General features: G+C 40.9%; 1 protein-coding gene across 1 annotated transcript in view; it reads right to left on the bottom strand.

The window, feature by feature from the left end:
- Positions 1 to 5,181, bottom strand: part of LOC132515412 (quinone oxidoreductase-like protein 2) — a 37,469-nt gene extending 32,288 nt beyond the window's left edge. Inside the window, 1 exon segment of the mRNA XM_060141840.1 lies at positions 5,146 to 5,181. Coding sequence (XP_059997823.1) covers positions 5,146 to 5,181 — 36 coding nt within the window.
- Between the last annotated feature and the right edge of the window lie 19,287 nt (positions 5,182 to 24,468).

The raw sequence follows: 24,468 nt of genomic DNA, 5'->3' as shown, positions 1-24,468 counted from the left end.
CAGTCTTAAATTACTGGAAAACAAGTTAAAACAGTTACCTTGATGTTTCCTTGCTTTTAACAGTCACATTTATGTAAAGAAGACATTACCTCAGGGTCAGTCATGACACCTTGAAGAACCTTGAGGTGTCCCGTTTGATTCAGACCTCCCTCCTCTAGAGAGTATAATTCCCTGAGCACTTGGGTAGAAATAGAATGACCTCATTTCCAAAAAGCTCCAGGTGACCAGCGACCATATTGGTGTAATCTGTATGCACGGTGCTTAGCTTATTTATTATTCACTTTTGGGTTAACATTTTAGATACAAACAAGCTTAGATACAAACATCTCCTTCATTTATTCGTTTCATAAATATTTAGTTAGGAGCTCTATGGAAGTAAATGATACAGTACCTGCCTTCAAAAGTAATAACAGCCCTCTTTTGAATGCTTGCTATGTGCCAGGCGCCATTCAAAATGCTTTACTTAGCTTTTTTCATTTAATCTTAACAACAGTTCTATGAGATGAGTACTTTGTCATCTCCATTGTGCAGATGACAAAACTAAGGCACAGATTAGCAAGTCATCTAATGTCACAAAATTAGGACATCACAGAGTTTGATTTTGAATCCAGGCAATCTTGCTCCAGAGCCCGAATTCTTAACCAGTGTACTTGATTGTCATGGTCTCAAGTGCCTTGGGTCTAAAGAGAGAAAACAGACAAATGTTCTATGATTGAAGGAAGTGTAGGAAATCAGACAGTATTTAAAAGATATATTGACTCAAGCTACCCATCACGATGACACACATTTTTAGCCAAATTCCCTGCTTTGCTTGAGACTCAAAAGCGTGCCTGGGAGAGTACTTCAGCCTAATCCACAATAGGTAGAAACATGCAGGCATATAAATTAGTGGAGGAGAAATGATGTTGCAGAAGCGGCGTTAGTTAGATTGAGACTAAGGACAATCTGCTAGCAGAGAGACCAGTGTCAGTTCATTGAGGCCAGAGAGAAGACTGTATGGAGGTAGAGGGGACAAAGGAGAGCTTGGTGACAGATGGCCAGGTCACAAGAGGCCACACATGCCATGCCAAGAAGTTAGGGTTTTATCTTGAAAATTTTGCACTTAGAAAGATCACCGTGGCTGCAAGATGGAGAATGGATTTGAGAAGGACAAGATTGGATGCAAGCAGACCAGTCAGGAGATGCTGGCAGTAATCCTGGTTAGAGGGGGTGGGGGCTTGGCTTAGTCAGTGGTAGAGGAAATGAAAATAGGTGAGTGGATTCCAGAGATAGTTAAAGGTATGACCATCAGATGTGACTGAAAATGGGGTACAGATTGAGAAATGAAATGGACCCTACTACACAGAACTCCAAGAGAAAGGGATGACCAATGGAAGAGGAGCTTAAAAGAAGTACAGCCAGAGAGGTACAAAGACAATCCAGCCAAGCAAAGAAAGCAGTTCAAGAGATGGTGAACAACAGTATCAAACACTGAGAGGGGAGGAAATAAATGGAGTTAGCAGTGTCCCTAGGATTTTGCAATAAGGAGGTCACTGGTGTCCTTGATGATGCAGACAGAGAAAAACGTTGATAGCATGAGCTGAGATGTGGTGAGGGTGAGGAGTGTGTGGGAGGTAAAGAACTAGTGACACCAAGTGTAGACAATTCCTTAAGACATGTGCCTGAGAAGGGGAAGAGAGAAAGAACAGAGGCCATAGGAGGGTGCTTGTTTTTTTTTTTTTTTTGACTGATTAAGCTGGGACAACCATTTGAAAATATTGATGAAAGGATTTTGTTGGGAGGGAAAGGTGGGCAGTGAAGAGAGGAGGAGAAAACAATACATTCCTGAGAAAGTGGGAGGGTTTGGGATCCAAAGGACGGGTAGGGGCTTTAGCCGCAGAGAAGAGGAAGAGGACTTCCATCGTAACCAAGTAGAAGGCAGATGGGGTATGTCTGGTAGGAGCCAGGCTGCAGGATTTGAGTAGGAATCTGAGGTGCCTATCTAGGGTGGCTTGTACTTTCCCTATCCGTGGGTGTTGAGTCACTTGCTGAGAGTGAAGGGGAAGTGACATGTGTGGGTGGGAAGGATGGCTGCAGATTTGCGGAGAGAGAAGAACATGTGACGGTCGCTTTGGAGCATGGAAGGGAACATATTACGAGGGTCCCAGATGGGTCCGGAGTGACATTGAAGAACCTCCCCCACTGTGATGTCTGCTTTTAGCCAAATTCCCTGCTTTGTATGAGACCCAGGAGCTTGCCTGGGAAAGTGTTTTATCCTACTCCACAAACAAGTTTGAAACATAGGTGGATATGTCAGCTACTTGACTGGACTTAGAATAAATAAATATTTCTTGGAATTAATATTCATCAATGATTCATTTTAGGTCTGTATTTTACTGTGTATAGGCAGACTCCACTAATCGCATCTTTTCATTAGATTCTAATATCACGACATTGGAATAATTGATATAAGGAGGTGATATTGCCTGATAGTTAAAATCACAGGCTCTGGAGTCAGTCAAACTTGAGGTTCAATCCTGATTAGGCTACCTACCAGCTACATGACCTAAAGCAAGATAACTTTTTGTCTGTAAAATGGGAATAATAAGAACATTTATCTCATAGGGTTTTTAAAGGAGATAATGCATTTGGTGGAATAATATTTTTAATATATTAACTTTTAAGTTATTAGCAAGATCTCTTCCTGGAACTGTTCCTTGTTGTCTACTCCTTGAAGTACAGTGGGGGAGAGAGGACAAGAAAAAAAAGGAGAAAAAAGTATCTGCCTAATTGAGGAGCTCCAAAACCCATTAAGAAGATTATGCCAGGTAATCAATACATCTGAAGCCAATAGCAAGAGAAAGGTTGTCTCACCCAGTCAAAAATGGACAGAAGACCTAAACAGACATTTCTCCAAAGAAGACATACAGATGGCCAGAAGCACATGGAAAGCTGCTCAACATCACTAATTATTAGAGAAATGCAAATCAAAACTACAATGAGGTATCACCTCACACCAGTCAGAATGGGCATCATCAGAAAATCTACAATCAACAAATGCTGCAGAGGGTGTGGAGAAAAGAGAATCCTCTTGCACTGTTGGTGGGAATGTAAATTGATACAGCCACTATGGAGAACAGTATGGAGGTTCCTTAAAAAACTACAAATAGAACTACATATGACCCAGCAATCCCACTACTGGGCATATACCCAGAGAAAACCATAATTCAAATAGACACATGCACTCCAATGTTCATTGCAGCACTATTTACAATAGCCAGGTCATGGAAGCAACCTAAATACCCATCAACAGACGAATGGATAAAGAAGATGTGGTCCATATATACAATGGAATATAACTCAGCCATTAAAAGGGACAAAATTGGGTCATTTGTAGAGGTGTGGATGGACCTAGAGACTGTCGTACAGAGTGAAGTAAGTCAGAAAGAGAAAAACAAATATCGTATATTAACGCATATATGTGGCATCTAGAAAAATGGTACAGATGAACCAGTTTGCAGGGCAGAAATAGAGACACAGATGTAGAGAACAAATGTATGGACACCAAGGGGGGAAAGTGGGGTGGGTGGTGGTGGTGGGGGATGCATTGGGAGATTGGGATTGACATATATACATATATTAAAAAAAACATTATGGCAGGCTGGTAAAGGCTAACCAAATAACTTCATCAAGGGAAAATCTACAGCCTTCATCTGGGTAAAAGCAATCAATTGAAACACTTGCCCTGACAGAGAGATTAATTTTGCTTTTCCAAAAGTATGTTGTGAGCAACCATACTTCCAGGAGATGCTTCCCAAAGGAAGAGCCCTGGGGAAAACTAATTATGGGAAACACTATATGTTAAATGTATCTTATGATCATTCACAATACATATTAGCATAATAAAAGTTTGTAGTAAAGAAAAAAAAAGAGAAGGGTTGTCTCTGGGCAATTGATTTTCCCTGAGGAGTAGAAAAGATTCCCTCCGTCCTGGAGAGAAAGGAGCTGAGGGAGTTTCCTGGTGGTCCAGTGGTTAGGATTCGGCGCTTTCACTGCCGTGCCCCTAGTGGGGCATCTTAGTTCCCCACAAGCAAGCCACGTGGAGTGGCCAATAAAGAAAAGGAGCTGAAAGAGAAGGGTGTGTGTGTGTGTGTGTGTGTGTGTGTGTGTGTACGGGGAGGAGGGTGTCACTGGAGAGAAGTCAAGACTTAACAGAACCAAGCCCATAGGAATGAGGGATAACTCAGCAAGCTCTCTATTGCTGGACACTCTGCCAGTTATCCATCGTTCTGTAACAATTTACCCCCACACTTAGCAGTCAAAGGAAACAAACAAACATTGATTATTCTGCAGTTTCTGAGTGTTAGGAATCTGGGAGTGGCTTAGCTCAGTGGTTCTCGCTCAGGGTCTCTCACACGATTGCAGTGAAGCCATTGGCTGGGCTGCCATCATCTGAAGACTTAAATGGAGCTGGAGAATCTACTTTCAAGCCCACTTACATGGCTGTTAGCATGAAGCCTCAATTTCTCACCATGTGAGCCTTTCCATCAGGATGCTCAAGACCCAGCATCTGGCTTCACCCAGGATAAGTGATCTGAAAGAGAGAAGAGAGAGACCAAGACAGAAGCCACGGGGACTTCCCTGGTGGTCCAGTGGGTAAGACTCCGAGATCCCAATGCAGGGGGCCCAGGCTCGATCCCTGGTGGGAGAACTAGATCCCTCATGTGTGACACAGCTAAGGAGCCCATATGCCACAACTAAGAACCCTGCATGCTGCAATGAAGGAGAGCCTGCGTGCCACAACTAAGACCCAGCACAGCCAAAAAAAAAAAAAAAAAAAAAAAAAGAAAGAAACATACAGAAGCCACAGTGTCTTAATCTTGGATGTGTCATCTAGGATCACTTTTGCCCTATTACATAGATCAACCCTGTCACAATGTGGGAGAGAACTGTACGAGAACGTGACTACTAAAGGTGAGGGCCATTGGGGGTTATTTCAGAGCCTGGCTATCAGAGACACTGTGAGGCATTTGTTGGAACATCCAGGCATGAGTGGGAGCAGACCATGACTTCCCTGGAATTGTGATCAGCATTTATGGCTTTGCCAGCTCAACTTCCTTTTGGCATCATTTGAGGACTTTACTTCCACAGCAGACTTCCCCTTACTTTACAGGGCCTTCCAGCAGGGGTGATGGCCACCATGTTCGGAGACTGGCTCCTTCCTGCTTACCTTGTGTGTGTGACCCCCACCTTGCCGTGAGCCCCAAAGCAGGAGGCCTGGATTTATTCATGGGTGCGTGTACTCAGGAAACTCCCTCACTCTCCAGGATAGTAGTTAAACATACTGCAACTTCATAATAACAGCTAATCTTACTAGATATTTATCAGACACTATGGAGTCTTTCTGATGAGGAAATTAAGGCCAGAGAGATTAAGTAACTTGGTGAAGGTAATAGCTAACAGGTGGTGAAACCAAGATTTGAACCCTCTAAACCTGGTTCTAAATCCGTGATCTCAGTCTCTGGTTCTATATATTCAGCACAGAGCCCAGCGTTAGTAAGTAATCAATAAATGTTGGTTATAATTATTAATTTTTCTCATTGGAGTAAAAGGTAAATTTCTACATTCAAGAAGCTAAAATATCATTCAGCCATAAAAAAGAATAAAATAATGCCATTTGCAGCAACATGGATGGACCCAGAGACTGTCATATTGAGTGAAGTAAGTCAGACAGAGAAAGACAAATATCATGATATTGCTTACATGTGGAATCTAAAAAAAGGGTACAAATGAACTTATTTACAAAACAGAAGTAGAGTCACAGATGTAGAAAACAAACTTATGGTTACCACGAGGTAAGGGGGGGAGGGATAAATTGGGAGCTTGGGATTGACATATACACACTACTATATATAAAATAAATAACTAATAAGGACCTACTGTGTAGCACAGGGAACTCTACTCATGCTCTGCAATAGCCTATATGGGAATAAAGTCTAAAAAAAGAGTGGATATATGTATATGTATAACTGATTCACTTTGTTGTACACCTGAAACTAACACGACATTGTAAATCAACTATACTCCAATAAAAATATTTTTTAAAAATCAAAAAAGGGCTTCCCTGGTGGTGCAGTGGTTGAGAGTCCGCCTGCCGATGCAGAGAACGCGGGTGCGTGCCCTGGTCCGGGAGGATCCCACATGCCGCGGAACGGCTGGGCCCGTGGGCCATGGCCACTAGGCCTGCGCGTCCGGAGCCTGTGCTCCACAATGGGAGAGGCCACAACAGTGAGAGGCCGCATACTGAAAAGAAATAAAAGAAAGAAAGAAAGAAGCTAAAGAATTGGAGTAGTCATTTTAAAAGGTAAACTGTATGTTTTTGTTAATTTGTTACTCTCATTGACAACCCAACAAAGCTTATACAAAGTCATATTTACCAAATAGCCATTTAAAAAAATAAGTTTATTTATATATTTTTGGCTGCATTGGGTCTTTGTTGCTGCGTGCCGGCTTTCTGTAGTTGCTCTTTGTTGTGGTGTGCAGGCTTCTCACTGCGGTGGCTTCTCTTGTGGCAGAGCATGGGCTCTAGGCTCATGGGCTTCAGTAGTTGTGGCACACGGGCTCAGTAGTTGTGGTTCGTGGACTCTAGAGCACAGGCTCAGTAGTTGTGGTGCACGGGCTTAGTTGCTCTGCAGCATGTGGGATCTTCCCGGACCAGGGATCGAACCCGTGTCCCCTGCATTGGCAGGTGGATACTTAACCACTGTGCCACTAGGGAAGTCCCCCAAATAGCCATTTTGATTGAAGTGCCCGCTGAATTGCTCAGTGGTGGATCTAGATTGGCTATGACTACCATGTGTTTTACCTTCTGTTTATACAGTTTTAATAACCCAAAGTCATTCTTTCAAACATGAATGTCAAGAGGCACCAGTTCTTCTCTTGACTCAACTGTAATCCACACTCCTACCTTCCTTGAGGGGACTGGAAGGAATGTGGATTCTTCCAGGTTTGAATTTGGCCTCCAACACCAGAGCTGTGTGACCTTGAGCAAGGTACTTAATTGTTGCTGAGCTGCTGTAAAATGGGACTGTTGGGAGGATTAAATGAGATAAGATATGTAAAACACTTAGCACAGTGCTTATCACAGAACAGGCTATCCACAGTTAAATGCCATATTCCCTTTCCTTCTCCCAGTAGAGTTTAATTACTCTAGTTGTTGTAGTCCCAGGTCATTCTGATTATGCCAGTTTATCAGATGATATTCAACTGCATGAGTGCTTCGTGACATCTCTATTTTTGTATTTTGTTTAGAGACAAGTCTAATCTCTCCCAACATATTCCCTGAGAGCAGAGGCTATTTCTTATTCATATTTATATTTTTGTTTCCTGTAGTGCCTAGCAAAATGACTGGCACATAGTATAGAATTTAATACGTATCTGCTGACCTAAACTGAAATCAGAGTGTTTGGAAAGGACTGAAACTAAAACACTAAGAAATGCTTGCAATCTGGCTTCCCTGGTGGCGCAGTGGTTGAGAATCCGCCTGCCAATGCAGGGGACACGGGTTCCTGCCCCAGTCTGGGAAGATCCCACGTGCCGCAGAGAGGCTGGGCCCATGAGCCATGGCCGCTGAGCCTGCGAGTCCGGAGCCTGTGCTCCCCAACGGGAGAGGCCACAACAGTAAGAGGCCCGCATACCAAAAACAAAAAAAACAAAAAGTAAATGGGTTTGGGGAGAAGGGAAATTTCTATTTCTAGGAAATAAATCACGTGCACTGTATAGATTTTCATATTACATTTCATTCAATACCCTCCATGTACATCTTCAAATTCAATTAAGTAACATTTAATGGTGGCAGAAATAGACAGAGATTCACCTTTTGAAAATATTTAATATTTTATTTCATGAGCATAAATGATATGAACATCTAGTACTGGAGAAATTATACCATTAATCATATTAATGATTTAACTGGTTTCCCAGAGTGTTTCCGTTCTATTATTGCTTAAAGAGAGAGCTCTTATAGAGAAAAAGAATTTGCTCTAGAGGAAGTCAGTTTATATTCTGCATTCATCTAATAGGACACTTGATAATAGATCCCTGATGGATCCCTGATAATATGAGTGAGACAATGGGCCCAAGGCATTTTATTTTCCTTTCCCTATTGTCTAATCACACCTGAATGACAAAATATCAACCCTGGATCAACCCAACCATCGGATTCCTCCATGCCCACATCGGTCACTTGGCAGCCCGGAGCTGCTGCTTCCTGTTTGGGTGGGCAGGGCTGTGGCTCTTTTTAACCCCCTTGCTCAAAGGTACTGTGTTTCATTCAATGGTACATGTCCTGTCAAAGAAATGCCTGCTTAGAGTTACTCAGTTTCCTGGGTATCTCCTATTTATATAGGAAGTATACATGTTATTAAACTTCTGTTTGTTTTTTCTTTTGTTTGGAAAAGAAAAGAAAAGAAATGCCTGGTCATGGCACAGCTCTTGCAAGCTGAGGGGATGGGGGTTTCTCTTAGAGCAGAGTTCCTTCAGCCACTTGCAGTGTTGTAGAGATGAAATGACTTTTTTAAGGGGCTGAGACAGATGGATTCAAGAGCCCAACTACCTTCCTCTTTCTTCAGGTTGTATTGCTGAGTTGGGTCTACTGTTCCAGTCTCCTCCCTCCCTCATGGTGATTTTTCTCCTTTCAAGGGTCCCCCTGTCCACCTCTGCAGTCCAGCTTCTGTTGAAGGGGGTGGGGATGAGATGGAGCCCAGGGAGTGGGTGAGGAGGTCTGTCAATGCACATTACTCGGTAATAACTTTCTTAAACAAAAAGTTTATGGGTTTGTTTTTAGGCAGAGTCAAAATGTTCCCATATCAAAACAGCCACTTCAAGGCAGCCACATCAAGATGTTCCTGGCATCAAAATGACTGTGTCAAAGCTGTGTGTCAGCAAATTGTCTATAATAAAACAGCTTGTATCAAAATGGCTGTAACCTACATTGGCACAGGACTTGCCATCAAAGGAATGCTTTTTAGAATGTCAGTGCTGTTTATAGCAAGGTAAGGTGAAAAGTTGTGTTTCTTTCCATTGATGCTCCAACTTTCAGCAGGGAGCTGGAGTTAACCACAAGGAACTGGAAGACAAAGAGGCACCACTCTTTGTTTCTAGTTATCAATGACTCCTGCAAAAAGGAATTAGGCACAAATTAACAAAGATGATCCAGCTTTTACCATGGAAGTCATGAAACTCCCATACTAATTTTATAATCATGCCTTTACACTTTGTTCTCAACACAATGATCTTTTGGAATTATTGACTAAGAAGCAGCCAACAAATTTATGTCAATATGAAGGCAGCTTGGAGTCACTTGTTAACTGCCTACTACTACTGTGTTCAATCACAGCCTGGAAGAACCAGAACTCGTGCAAATGCCCTGAGTTGCTGCCTCTTCAGACACCCAATTAGGCTGCAAAACCTTCCCTGGAAGGTTTGATGTTAGAAACCTTTCTTGATGTCTATCTTCAGGCTAAGAAAACTTACAGGTTGGGCAGACTCTCGCACTGGGTATGCAACATAGAGTGAACATGGCTCGTCCCTGACTTAATTGTTGTCCCACTTTTTCTTGACTTAATAATACCATGCTCTCTTGGCTTTAGCTTGCCTCGCTGGCCACTCCTTCTCAGTCCTTTTTGGTCTCTCATTTCTCTATACAACCTCTAAATGTCAGCATGCTTCACTGCTCAGGCCTGGGCCCTCTTCTCTAAGAATAACTCTCTTTCTAGGAGAGCTCATTCAATTCTGTTGCTTTAAATAGCATCTGTGTGCTGATTACTCCAAATATGTTCTTTCCAGCCCTAACCTTTCCCAGAACTCCAGATTCGTATATACAATATCCACATCTGAATGTCCAAGAGGTATCTTAAATGTATAGGTCCAAAATGGAACACTAGATTTCCCAACCTAAACCTGTCCTTCTAGTCTTCATCTTAGTGTCAAAATGAACTACATAGTTGCCCAAGCCACAAACATAGAAATTATCCCTCATTTTTTCTCTCTCTGTCTTTAAATATATACATTATTAGCCAATACTACTATAGATGTACCTCCAAAACATATCTGGACTACATCTCCTTTCTTTTCTCTCCACTGCCACAACCCCAGTCTAAGCCACCATCATCTCTTACTAGGGCTGCTACAATGGCCTCTTAACTGATCTCCCCATTTCTTTGCATGACTAGTTCCTTCTCATGTCTTAGGTCTCAGAAAACAGGTCAAAGCTCAAAGAGGGCTTCCCAAACTATCCTTTCCTCCCACTTGTTCTCTATTAACTTGCCATGCTGACTTTCTTCATAGAACTCACCACAATGTGTGAATATCTACTTCCTTCCTATTGACTATGCTCCCTGCTAGAATATAAGCTCCAATGGAGCAGAGAGTTCAACTCTTTTCCTCACCGCTCAGTCCCTAGGGTTTACCATACTGCCTGACCCATGGTAGGCTCTTGACAAATATTTGCTGAATATGAATTCAAGTCTTTCCAAAAGAGAAAATCTCTTTGGGATTCCAGAAGTTTAGGAACCATCAATATCTGCTGTTGTTCAGAAATATCCAATTCTGATTGACCACATATACATGTATCAAACACGAGGAATGTTTATTTAAAGGTATTAAGTCGAGACTATTTTAAGGCCCAGTTCAGACATAATTCTGTAAAGACTACTCCTTGGTTTGTCCCAACTTATAAACCAGGATGGTGACTATACATGTTGGTTGGTACCACCTGGCTCAGGCACCAATCATTAGCAAAGGTGTTCTTTTACAAAAGATTTACAAAAGATTTAATTGGGAAGAAAATCACATGAATTAAAATGAACAATATTGAATTTTTATCTCTCTGATACATAAACATATATACCATAAATAGAAATTAGTCAGGGAATGAGAAAATGTTATTTTGTGAACTGACATGAGTTCTTTTTAGGTAAAACTTGTCTTTGTTGAGAGGCATCTAAGAAGCAAAAGTACAGGCTCTGTATGTGTTGGAAAGAAACAACAAAAAGATCACAAAGTCATTCTGCATAAGAAATTGGGAAATATGAGAAGAAAAAGAAGAAGTAAATGAGGAGGAAGAGTGGGAGAGAAGGTTGAGCAAAATGTCAGGAGGCTTAACTTTGGGTTGGTAGGAATAGAGCAAGAAGATCAAATTTTCAGTTTTAAATTGGCTGCTGAAGAGTGCTGCGTATTTGCCATTTAGCCTCTTATCTGGCAAACATTATCTCTGAATCTGCACGAAGATACTACTGCACACAGCTGCCTCTCATGAATTTGGGGTGGGAAATCTAGGAGGAGGGGCTGTAACCCACCCTTGAGTCAGTGCCAAATGAAGATAAAGGAACAGCTGCAAGATAGAGAGCTGAAGAATGGGAATTCAGCAGAAGCCAGAAATCAAATCCTGAGGTTATCAAGAGCATAGGGAGCCCAGAAAAACTGCAGGGAGTTTGGGGAGAGCATTGGTTTCCCCATAAGACATGGGATGGGGTTTTCAGATGAGTTTACGTAAACCTCAAGGTGATATCCGACTTTCCAGATAATCCAGGAGACATTAACAGTGTGATTCTACTGATAAATATTCATTACTCCATTACTCCTCACCATAGTATTAGTGAAAACCCTAGTTAGGGATGATAGACAGTATGTGTTCCAATTTGGATCCTCTCCTTTCATCATTGTATCCTACTTTATTTGCTTCTATTCTCCCTGGTGGTTCTCTACTCTAATCTAGACCATATTAGCCACATCATAGGTCACTGTTTTTTTTACTATTCTTAGAGTTGGTTATCCAGGGCAAAAAAATTAAATTTATGAAGTCTATGTGGTGGGAAAGTCTAGCAAAAACTAAATTTTAAGCAATAATAATTAGAAAGACCAAAAGTTTCTGCAAAGAGAATATTCAGTTCAACAAAATCATTTATTCATTGAACTCAACAAACATTTCTGTGCTAGGTTCTCAAACTTTAAATATGAATAAAACCCAATTGCTTCTCTTGATAAGTTCACTGTCCAGTGGAGATATACAAACAGATAATTACAGTGCAATGTGGTTAAGTGCAAAATATAGTAAAAACAATGACTTTTATGAGATGATTAAAGAGAGGCACTTAGTGAAGACTGCAGGAGGGGTCAATGTTAGGATGGTTTTTATTTTTTTTTAAGGGAATTCCTTTATTTTTATTATTTATTTATTTATTTATGGCTGTGTTGGGTCCTCGTTTCTGTGCAAGGGCTTTCTCTAGTTGCGGCAAGCGGGGGCCACTCTTCATCGCGGTGCATGGGTCTCTCACTATCACAGCCTCTCTTGTTGCAGAGCACAGGCTCCAGACGCGCAGGCTCAGTAGCTGTGGCTCACGGGTCTAATTGCTCCGCAGCATGTGGGATCTTCCCAGACCAGGACTCAAACCCGTGTCCCCTGCATTGACAGGCAGATTCTCAAACACTGCACCACCAGGGAAGCCCTAGGATGGTTTTTGAATGAGCTGACAGCTGAGTTGGATCTTAAAGGATGTGGACAGTTAGTCATGTAGAAATGGGGGTGGGGAATTAGATTTCGGTTGGGGTACGTGAGGTGAAGGGAAGTGGAGCTGTGCTTTCTAGAAGGAACAACATGGCAAAGGCATGGAAGGAAAAATATGCATAGGCTACACGTGGTTTTGAGTTGCTGGATGCAAGATTAAGACATAAATGAAGCTAGAGAAAAAGATAAGGGCTATATAACTCTGGGATTTGAACGCCATGTTAAAAAATGTAGACCATCCTATCTGCAATTGAGAAACATTAGAGGGTTTTGAGGCAGAGAAGTGCCATGGCAAGATTAGAATTTTAAATAAATTACTTCAGTGACTGTAAAGAGAACAATTAGAAAGTGGTTGTAGTGGTGCCTGTGGTTGTATCTATATTTTTGTAATTAATTAATTTATTAATTTGGTTGCACTCGGTCTTAGTTGTGGCAGGTGAGCTCCCTAGTTGCAGCACATGGGCTCATTAGTTGTGGCAGACAGGCTCCTTAGTTGCGGCTCCAGGTCTCCTTAGTTGCAGTTTGCCAGCTCCTTAGTTGTGGCATGTGAACTTTTAGTTGTGGCATGCATGTGGGATCTAGTTCCCTAACCAGAGATCGAACCCAGGGCCCTTGCATTGGGAGCGCAGTCTTATCCACTGTGCCACCAGGGAAGTCCCATGTGGTTGTATCTATATTTGAGGTAGACAAAACAAAGGAGATTTGTTAGCAAATTTTTGTTCTAGTCCAGGTAAAAGACGAAGAGAACCCTATCTGAGGCATGGATAGTGAAGGTAGAGAGGGGGAGCAGATCAAGTAATGCTGAGGAAGTTAAATAGTCAGGCATGGTAATTGATTGGACTTGTGAAATGAAGGAAAAGAATCCAAAGAATTCTCTCTTGGATGACAAATATGGATAAATGGGTCATGAGCTAAGATTCTGTCTACAGGAGGAGAAGCTAGTTTAATGGAACAGATGGAGAGTTCTGTTCTAAATGTGTGAAGTCCCAGGTGACTTTGGGACAGCCAGAATGAGTCAGGATAAGCTAGAACTGAAGGGAGAGATGTAAGATGAAGGTACAGCATTGAAATTCACCTCTGTACAGGGATAGTTGAAACTTTGAGGATGCGTCAGATCACCTAGGAAACCTTGTAGAGTGAGAAGAGTGCTGGTCAAGGGAGATTCCAGGGAGAAGATAAATAGGCCAACAAAGAAGGTAGAGAAGGAATGCTCAAAGATGCAGGAGAGAACAAGGAGAGTGTTATTAAAATGAAGAGTAAATTTTAAGATGGAAGAATTTAATTGTTATATGTAACAGAAGCATTGCAATATAGGGCTTTCAATTTATACACTTAGATATCATTTTGAGAGCTGTTGTCATAGAGTAGAAACAGGTTGAGAAGTACATAAGGAGGCAACCCCCTTGAGTATCCAGGAAGGTTATTCAAGCCAGATAAGGACAGCACCAGAAGGGAAAGTTATTGGTTCGTCTCACATATAAATATAGATACATAAAAATGAAATAAAATATTTACAGTTCATTAAAAATACAATATAATCAAGAAAGGTTTAATCCCAGAAATGGAATGATACTTTATTTTTTGAAATCTGTTAATGTAACTCACTATCTTATCCAATTAAGGGAAAAAACTAAATGATCACCTCAATAAATACAAAAGGAAACATTTAATAAAATTTAACACTCACTTTATGATTTTAAAATATCCTTCTTAGAAAACTAGAAATAGATCAGAGAATCATTAATATCAAAAACTTATAGAAAACATCATAGTTAATGGTGAACTAATGGAAACATTCCCTTTAAAGTCAGAAACAAGACAGAATTAGTGTGTCCATTCCACATTGTCCTGGAGGACCTAACCAATGTAGTAAGACAAGGGGGAAAAAGGGGATTGGAAAGAAAGAAAGAAAATAGTCAGTATACGAAAACAATATGATTATCTACAGAGAACATTCAAGACAATCTTTTGACATGTAATCAATACATATAAGAGATTTTTTTCAAGGGACTTCCCTGATGGTCCAGCAGTCAATACTCCATGCTCCCAACGCAGGGGGCCCGGGTCCAATCCTTGGTCAGGGAATTCCCAAAATCAATGCTCAAAAACTGATAGTGTTTCTATACATAAGCAATAACCAATTAGAAAATATAATAATGATAATCCCTGAATTATAGTGGCAAGAAAGGCCATAATGTATTCAGAAATAAATCTAACAAAAAATCTAATAACTGTATGAACAAATAAAACTTTATTGATAGATATAAAATAGGAGAGAAATAGCTTATTCTTGAAGGGAATACTCAATATTATGAAGAGACAATTCTCAATGTATAAATTTTGTTAAATTTACAGTCAGAATCCCAACAGGGTGTTTTGTGGAATTTGACCAGTTGATTTTAAAATGTGCATGGAATACTTCAGGGCCAAGAATAGGCAAGCTAATTTTGAAAAAGAAAAATAAGGGGGAGAAATTAACACAGTGTGGTACTAGAGCATAAATAAATAAATGGGGACCAATAGAACAGGACAGAAAGCAACACATATGAGAACTTGGTATATAATAGAAGTGAAAGTACAAAGTAATGGGGAAAAACTGGACTATTCAATAAATGGTGCAGGGTCAATTAGCTATCCATACAAGGAAAAATTAGATCCTTCCCACTGTACAGATAAATAAATAACAATTGGATAAAAGACTTCAATGTGAAAGGCAGAATAATAAAGTTTTCAGAAGATAATAGAGCACAATATATTCATTACTTCCAAGTAGGGAAGGTTTTTTAAAATAGTTAATTCATTAAATTTTATTTTTGGTTGCATTGGATCTTCATTGCTGCGCGCAGGCTTTCTCCAGTTGTGGCGAGCAGAGGCTACTCTTTGTTGCGGTGCGTGGGCTTCTCGTTCAGGTAGCTTCTCTTGCTGTGGAGCACAGGCTCTAGGTGCGCAGGCTTCAGTAGTTGTGGTTCACGGGCTTTGTTGCTCCGTGGCATGTGGGATCTTCCTGGACCAGGGATCGAACCCGTTCTCCCCTGCACTGGCAGGGAGATTCTTAACCACTGCTCCACCAGGAAAGTCCCGGGGAGGCTTTTTCAAGGCGTGAAAAACAAACCATAAACAAACAAAAAAATAAATTAAAATTTCTATTGAGAAAGATATCATAAACAATGTTAAGAGACAAGACTAAGAGAAAATACTTGCAAATCAAATAACTGACAAAAGATTAGGGCACAGTATATAAAGAGAACCTTATAAGTCAATAAGAAAAAGACCAAAATGCAATAGAAAAATACTTGTCAATAACTGTGAATAGGCAATTCAGAGACATGAAATCCAAATTGCCAATAGCATATAAAAAGATGCTTAACCTCTCTAGAGGAAAATGTAAATGTAAAATTTGACTGTTTTTCATATATATGAGAATGGCACAAATTTAAAATCTGATAATATTTTGGCAAGAATGTGAAATTAGAAACCCTCATACTCTGCTAATGAGAAAGTAAATTGGTACAACTACTGTGGAAAGCAATGTGCCAATATTTTACAGAGTGAAATCAGTGTGTACCCTAATACACAGCAATTCAATTTCTGGACATATATCTAGAGGCACACTTATACACACATATGCACAAGGAGAATTGCCTTAAGGATGGTTACTGCTTTATTGTTTGCAATCACAAAAATTTGGAAACAACCATCAGTAGCAGAATGTATAAATTAATATTGGAATATTTATACAATACAAAGCTACACAGCAGTTAAAATGAATGGACTAGATCCATGAGTATCAATGTAGATAAATCTTAAAAACACAATACTGAATGCAAAAAGTAAATTTCAGTATATATTCTGTATATGTAAGTTTCATGGAGTCACAAAAGAAAAATTCAATAGGAAAAATCATCAAGAGATTTGCATACACACATACTATATTTGGTTTATCACATATCTGTCCATCTATCCACCCATCAACACATCTTATTTTAGTGCATGCACTTTAAAGAAAGTTGCAGACATCAGTGCATTTCATAGGTCAGGAGCTTTTTGATTAAATGGGAGAGATGAACATATAAACTGAGGGAAGAAGCCCTCAATGCTGAAAGTGTGGTTGAAAGAAAAAAAGAAAGAAGATAATTGTTGAGGCTGAAAGAGGTGGGAGAGTTTGACTTTTGAAAAAGAGGAGGGACCACTCATTCTCTGAGACTGAAGGAAAAGATGGTGGTGGGGTGGAGATGTTGAAGGAGATCTTTCTCAGTGGCCTCAATTTTTCTCCTTGATATAGGAGGCAGAAATATTTTGAGAATGAGAATTGGGAGTTGACTAGGTCCTGAGGAGAGAGACAAAGATTATTGTGTGTATGTGTGTGTGTGTGTGTGTGTGTGTGTATAATTAAACCATGCCACGCGTCTTGCAGGATCTCAGTTCCCCCGACCAGGGATTGAACCTGGGCCATGGCGGTGAAAGCACCAAATCCTAACCACTAGACCACCAGGGAACTCCTAAGATTAGGTATATTTACTGGAGAGAATGGGAGAGGGAATTGATCAAAAATAAATTAAGGGATTGATGGAGTCTCTGAGTGCCCGGATGAGCTTGAATCTGTAGCAAAGCAAGACTCTAGGTTATTAGATTTTCTCCAGCTCTCAGCTGTTTGAGAAGGAGAAGCAGAAAGAAGCAGACTGTAGGAAAGATCTAGAGTTGATGCTGCAGGACAGGGTGCAAGGGAATGGAAAAGACTCGCATGAGAGTATTTCAGAGGAGCAATTCTTAATCCCAAGCAGGGCATGGGACTAAGAGAGTCTAGGAATCAAATAAAGAGATCAACAGATTTGAGTTCTCATGAAGTGGAGAAATGGCCCCTTTGCTGAGCCACAAATTTAGAGAGCTTTTTTCTAACTAGGCTCACTGCTACAACTCAAACACAGAGACACAATTTGTTCAAGAACAAAGTCTTCATGGCCTCTTTAGAAACTCTGTGGCAGCCCTCACCACATCTCTGCATTTTGACAGAGGCTTTATCCTATTGGGACAACAAAAACTGTGCACCAAAGTGTAATATTTGAAGCCCGTCTCTTTCTCTTCCCTATAATCCTCGTCACTGATTAAAAGAGAAATGCTTCTAGTCACCTATTCTCTTTTACCCTTGTCCTTTTAAAGGTTTAGTACTTTCTCACTTTTTCAGCTTATCACTATAAACCCCGTGTTTCTTATTTCTTGTACCTATCACTACAAGCCCCTTAATCATCCTTTCCACTGAGTCATATGGATCATTATTCCATTGTAATAAAATACATTCTTATTCTGCTTGGAGGTATGTGCCTCCAAGGTAATTAAGGGAGTTTCCTTCAAGGCTAGGATTTGTCCTGCAAATTCCTCTAGTTGGGGTTGTTCATTTTCTCATACACTTTGTTATGTTGTGCTATAGAGGGAGTTGAGGTGCAAGGGTTGGTATTTGGCTACTTGTAATCCCATTGCTACTTCCAGACCATCACTCTTCAACTCTCATGTAAAAGTTCACCCTTCTCTTAAGGATGATCACTACCCTCTCCTCCTCCCTGCCTCTAACCACCCTTCAGGTTGCTTCCTTTCATTCCTCAAAGACTTTGAGACTTAACTCACAGTCGTCCTCTTTATCCCACCTCCTACCCCCATCCTAAAAGTTCAATAACTTAGCTTCCTAATTTTTGTACCTCCTTAACACTTGCAACCTTCTTTTCCACTCTACTTCAGTTATCTACTTCCCAGGACCACATTCTATATCTTGTCATCACTCAGGCATTACACCCCAGCAACGTTGAACGGCAGTACCCACTTTCTGACTACTAGCTTCTAACTTCTAGCTCCTCCCTAGTTGTCTTGTAAGGATGTCCTGTTACAGACCAAGTGGAAAATGATCCAAAAAAACTTTCCAGCGTTCTTATTCTCAAAAGCAATCCACCCTGATCAGTAATGGTAAGACATTTCGGGAGGTATGACCATGTTAATCCATATTTAGATGACAGCCGTCTAGGGATATATTTTAGGTCTTTTTTGGTCTTTACTCACAAGAGTCATTTTAAATAGGTTCCAACTATTATAACCGATGTCTTAACACCTTTATTAAACTAGAGGCAAAATGAAAATGGGCCAGTGTAGCCTCCACATGTTGACAAATGGTGATAGTATTGCTGTCAGGATAACATAAGGACAGCAAAATCATTTAAAAAATCACCACTCTAGAATCATTTGGCTTTGATTTTTTAAATTGCATTTTTGGGGACTCATTAGAACAAAAATGCTAAGGAAAGGGTCATTTTCTTTAGCTAGGCTGAAGTAATTTAGTGTTTCTATAGCTACTAGAAAAACACAGAAATTAATTTGCTAAAGATTACCCCCTTCATAGATTGTGTTAGTTAATAGATGGTTGGTACTGTATGTTCCAGGCAGAGCTGGAAAAGATACGGTGTTTAGAGCGCTGGCAAAAGCAGGAGTACACAAAAACACACACACAAATTTTAAGAGTTCGATACTTGCCATTTCTAAAACAGGCTCTGTAGTGGTCATCACTGAAAAAAAATCAGCACTTTGTTGCTCTCTCTGACACTTTGCAATGTTTTCATTTTAATTACATGGTATGCAGTAGGGCCCTTTATTATTTTCAGTGCTTAGGACCTTGAAAGGTTTCAATGAGGCCCTGATGTCGGTGGTCCTGTGGCTCCATCTGAGTGTTTTTATTCTTTTTGCGTTCCTGCAGCTGAATGCTGAGGCAAGGTTATTATTCTGGAGGAGGTTGTACCAAAAAGAAATGACTGGCGGAGCTCTGTTTGGCCTGTTCTGCTGCTTTCCCAAACAATACTGTCATCGGTTGGTACAAACAGTGACTTTCTCTTAGGCAACAAGGGCCAGGTATAAAAGGTGCTCACAAACCCCCAGAAGATCCCTAAGTTTTTCTTGGTACGGATGAATGTCTAAGATCCAGCAGTTTCTAATTTATAACCACAGTCAAATGTTGCTGTGAGGAGAGTCAGTGTTCCTTCAGTTCTCTACCTCAACCTCAGTTTCCCGTTTAGAATACTCACTTCCTTTCCACCTGACCTGCTTCCAAACTTGACTCATGCCACAGCTTTGGTTTTCATCCAACTCTTTCTACCCAGAATGCAGCAGAATGAATGGCAGCCACCCAACCACTTGAGGCTCGCTGTCCTAGGCTCTTGAATAAAAAGACAGAAAGTAGAGAAATAGTTCCTTTGAAATACAGACCCCTTCTAGGGAGTAGGGAATCTATTTTCTTCCTTTGCATAGGATTCTGCTTAAGACTCAGGATGCAGGATGCTCTCTTGATGGGGGACAGACAAGGCTGAAAAGAGGGACATACTGAGCAATGAGGAACAGCTGAGAGCTACAAAGATAGGGCTGTGCTCATGTATAAATAGAAATGTTGCTGCTACCCTGATGAATCAGACCAGATGTTTCTCTGATGTCTCTGTTTGGTCCTTTGGTTTATAAAAAAAAGTATAATTTTGCTAAAATTATATGTGGGGCCAGGAATGTGGCACAAATGCTTTAAGCTTAAATAATACGTAAAAGAACAAAATTACGTTACTGAAGAAAACTGTATCAACAAGAAAAACCTCCATTTAGAGAAGGACAGAAAAGAGCAGGAAGGAAACAATCTGTTGATGGAGTTGATGAATTAAGATTCAGGAGATCGGAATTCTAATCCTTCCTCTGTCACTAGGTGTATGACCTTGGGCAAGCCAGGTCATTTTCTTGGGTCTAGCTCTATTTATATTTATTTTTTAAAAATGTTCATTGCAGTATAGTTGATTTACAATGTTGTGTCAGTTTCTGCTGTACAGCAAAGTGAACCAGCTATACATATACATATATCCACTCCCTTTCATATTCTTTTCCCATATAGGTCATTACAGTGTATGAAGAAGAGTTCCCTGTGCTACACATCAGGTCCTTATTAGTCATCCATTTTATATACAGTTGTGTGTATATGTCAATCCCAACCTCCTAATTCATCCCTCCCCCCCTTTCCTCTCCTGGCAACCACAAGACTGCTCTCTATCTGTGACTCTATTTCTGTTGGTATATATATATTTCTTTAAATGGGGGACGGGCAGGGTGAGAATGGGGTTTCATGGCCGGGTTCATTAAATTGACTTTTTTAGGTGTTTTTGCAGCCCTAAACATCTATGAACCCAACCATTTTTTTTTTTCAGTTTAGTTTCTTGTTTCCTGGCTTCTAGTTTCATTGAGGGGTTGGTATGTGAAAGACAAGGTAGGGCGTAAACATGAATTAACACAAGGCCTTTGTCCTCAAGATGCTTATAACATACTAGCAGATATTAGAGTTACACAAAATACTATAAACTGTGATTGATTCCAGAGGCAGACATGAACAAATGCCATGGGAACTCAGAGGAAGAAGAGATCACTGCCAGCTTGGATGATAAGAAATAACTTGCTGGAGGAGGACATCCGCATTTGATGGGGGAGGGGGTGGGAGCTTGAAAGTTGGTGAGTTTTTAGCAGGCAGAGGTAGAGAAAAAGACATTCCCGATATAAGAAACAAGAGGAGGCAAGGGGCAAGAAAAGTGCTGGATGTATTTGGGGAACATGAGCCATTTGGGGTGGCTGAGCATAGGCTATGAGTCAGGTAGCAATGATGGTTTGGGACCACACTGGGGAGGTCCCTTTTTTTTTTTTTTAAGAAGATGTTGGGGGTAGGAGTTTATTAATTACTTTATTTTTATTTTGGCTGTGTTGGGTCTTCGTTTCTGTGCGAGGGCTTTCTCTAGTTGTGGCAAGCGGGGGCCACTCTTCATCACGGTGCGCGGGCCTCTCACTATCGTGGCCTCTCTTGTTGCGGAGCACAGGCTCCAGATGTGCAGGCTCAGTAGTTGTGGCTCACAGGCCCAGCTGCTCCGTGGCATGTGGGATCCTCCCAGACCAGGGCTCAAACCCGTGTCCCCTACATTAGCAGGCAGATTCTCAACCACTGCACCACCAGGGAAGCCCTGGGGAGGTCCTTTTAATCTTAGTAGAGCATGCATTTTACTTAGTAGGCAGCAGGGAGCTGTCTTTCTGAACTTGGATGTGACCTGGCCTGAACTGTGCTTTAGGATAATTCACCTACAGCAAAGTGTAGGATGAACTGGAAGTGGAAAGGTCTCAGGGGAAGGAGGACAGCTAAAAAGCCAATGCATAATCTTGGTGAAAGCTAACCAAGCCTGAGCTAGGATGGTGTCAGTGGGAATGGAAAGCATTTCAAATGGCTTGGATTTATGCAAGCTAGGGAGGGAGGAGGGTACTCAAAGGTAACTCCGTGTTTAAGCAAGTCAGTGGTAGAACCTACTAGTTCTACTAACATAAAAAGGAAATTCAAGAAGAGAAGGGTGTTTGGGTGGGGGAAAGGGGGAAAGAATTCACTTTCCATGCACTGAATTTGAAGCACAGGAAGCATGCATAGCTTAGTGGAGGTGTTCAACAGTCACAAACTTCTCCTGACTGGACCTCAGTACTGTGGATGGGGCTGGAGATGGGTATCTTGGAGTCAACATTATCTAAGTGAAAGAGCTGAAATCCTCAAAGTGAAAAGATCACCAAGGAATTGGAGAGTGAGGCAGGAAGAAGACGGACAACAGAGTCTTGAGAAATGTCTAAATTCTTCCATTATGATGAACTGGGCATGGCCAATGTTACAGAATATAATCAAGAGAGTGCCACATCATTGTGTCCAAGGGGAAAGGGAATATTGAAAGGGAGTGGCTGGTGAACCACAGTTGCATTACTGCTTGGGTGATTAAGGGTTTGGAGTTAGTGTCTAGATTACCTAGAAGGAACTGGCTATTAAGAAAATAGTTAAGAGCATTTGTGATGATGGAGCCTCTTATGTATGTGTTTTCTGACAGATGAACAGATGAGAAAATTGGACATGTACCTGGTCCTCAGACTGACAGCCAAGATTGCAAATCCTCATCTCTCCTTTATATTGAAAATGTGTACTTAGAACCCAAAACTGCTTTCTTTCTTTTGGAAATCTCAGATTATTACCAGCCTTTGTTTTTCAGACTATGACCAGGGAATTTATTATCTTTTCTCCTCCAGAGTTCCCCAACTTTTAGTTCCCTCTGGTCCTGGGTTTTGGGTCAGATTCTTAGAGTTGAATTCCATTGACAATAAATATGTAGATCACCTCTGGGAGCTTGGTGTCAGAAGCTCTAGAGGGAGGAAAAAGGAGGAGAGAGTAGGGCAGGCAGGGAAATGAGACTTTATTGTATTTCACACACAAAGGCCTGTTTGCAAACTACAATGTAAACTAGACTTTAACAGCAAAGGATTTATCTTCACTTTAAAATCTGGGATTTCACCAGGCAGATAACACTGGTATAAATCCAAGTAGGATTAACTGCCTCCCAGCAATGCCGATTGGTTTAACACTTTTGTTCATTTTATTTTTCTTCAATATTTTTCTTAAGTGATAATAATTTACAAAAACCATGAAATGTTTACTTTTGGTTCCACAACTGTTAGAACAATTCTACCTACCAAAGGGGGGAAACCCCTTAAGGAATCCAGATCCATCAGTGAATTAAAAAATTAGGAAACTGGGGTTTTAATCTATGAACTAGCTATGTTACTTTATGTAGGTTGCTTAATACAATTCTATGCTTCAAGTTTTTTCATTGGCTAAATGATGATTTTAAAAAACACTGGTTAGGCTTATCTCACAGAATTATTGTTCAGGTTGTGAAAGTATTTTCTCTTTAAATTATAAACATTAGATACATTCCAGACATACTGTTACTTAAGCAACTAGATAACCACTGAAGCCAGTCTGGGGTCAGAACGGGGAAGTGAAGGAAGAACTGGGATTTGGGGAAACTGGATGCAGCAAGTAGGATTACTGGGGATTGGCAGAAGCTTTTTTCTTCAGCTCAACAATGAATGACGCTAATGAGAGAGCAAGCTAGGAAAAAGAAAAAAAAAAAACCACTGTGAATGTTTCATACACCACTCCTAATGCTGCTTTGAAATAACTGCTTGGGTAAATAAATTCCTTATATAGTGACTAATAAAGAGATGCCCAAATTTGTACATCTGATGCCCATTATTCCCTTGCTCTCTGACTTCTTTCTTTCTTCTTCTTCTTTTTTTTTTTTTAATATTTATTTATTTATTTTCGGCTGTGTTGGGTCTTTGCAGCCGCTTGCTGGAGCTTTAGTTGTGGCATGTGGGCTTCTCTCCAGTTGTGGTACGTGGGCTTAGTTGCCCGCGGCATGTGGGATCTCAGTTCCCCGACCAGAGATTGAAATAAGCGTTGAAGATGGATTCTTCATTTTTTTAAATTTTTGGCTGCATTGGGTCTTCGTTGCTGCATGCAGTCTTTCTCTAGTTGCGGTGCACGGGCTTCTCATTGAGGTGGCCTCTCGTTGCAGAGCACGGGCTCTAGGCATGCGGGCTTCAGTAGTTGTGGCACGCGGGCTCAGTAGTTGTGGTGCACGGGCTTAGTTGCTCCGCAGCATGTGGGATCTGCCCGGACCAGGGCTCTAACCTGTGTCCCCTGCATTGGCAGGCAGATTCTTTTTTTTTTCTTCAGTGCCCATACATGCATTTATTATCATTATTTTTTTTAACATCTTTATTGGAGTATAATTGCTTTACAATGGTGTATCAGTTTCTGCTTTATAACAAAGTGAATCAGTCATACATATACATATGTTCCCATATCTCTTCCTTTTTGTGTCTCCCTCCCTCCCACCCTCCCTATCCCACTGCTCTAGGTGGTCACAAAGCACCGAGCTGATCTCCCTGTGCTATGCAGCTGCTTCCCACTAGCTAGCTATTTTACGTTTGGTAGTGTATATATGTCCATGCCACTCTCTCACTTCTTCCCAGCTTACCCTTCCCCCTCCCCATATCCTCAAGTCCAT

The sequence above is a fragment of the Lagenorhynchus albirostris genome, chromosome 2 (genome assembly GCF_949774975.1).
Source record: "Lagenorhynchus albirostris chromosome 2, mLagAlb1.1, whole genome shotgun sequence".
NCBI lineage: Eukaryota > Metazoa > Chordata > Mammalia > Artiodactyla > Delphinidae > Lagenorhynchus > Lagenorhynchus albirostris.
The sequence above is the reverse complement of the archived record's forward strand: the minus strand, read 5'-3'. Positions and strand labels throughout refer to the sequence as shown.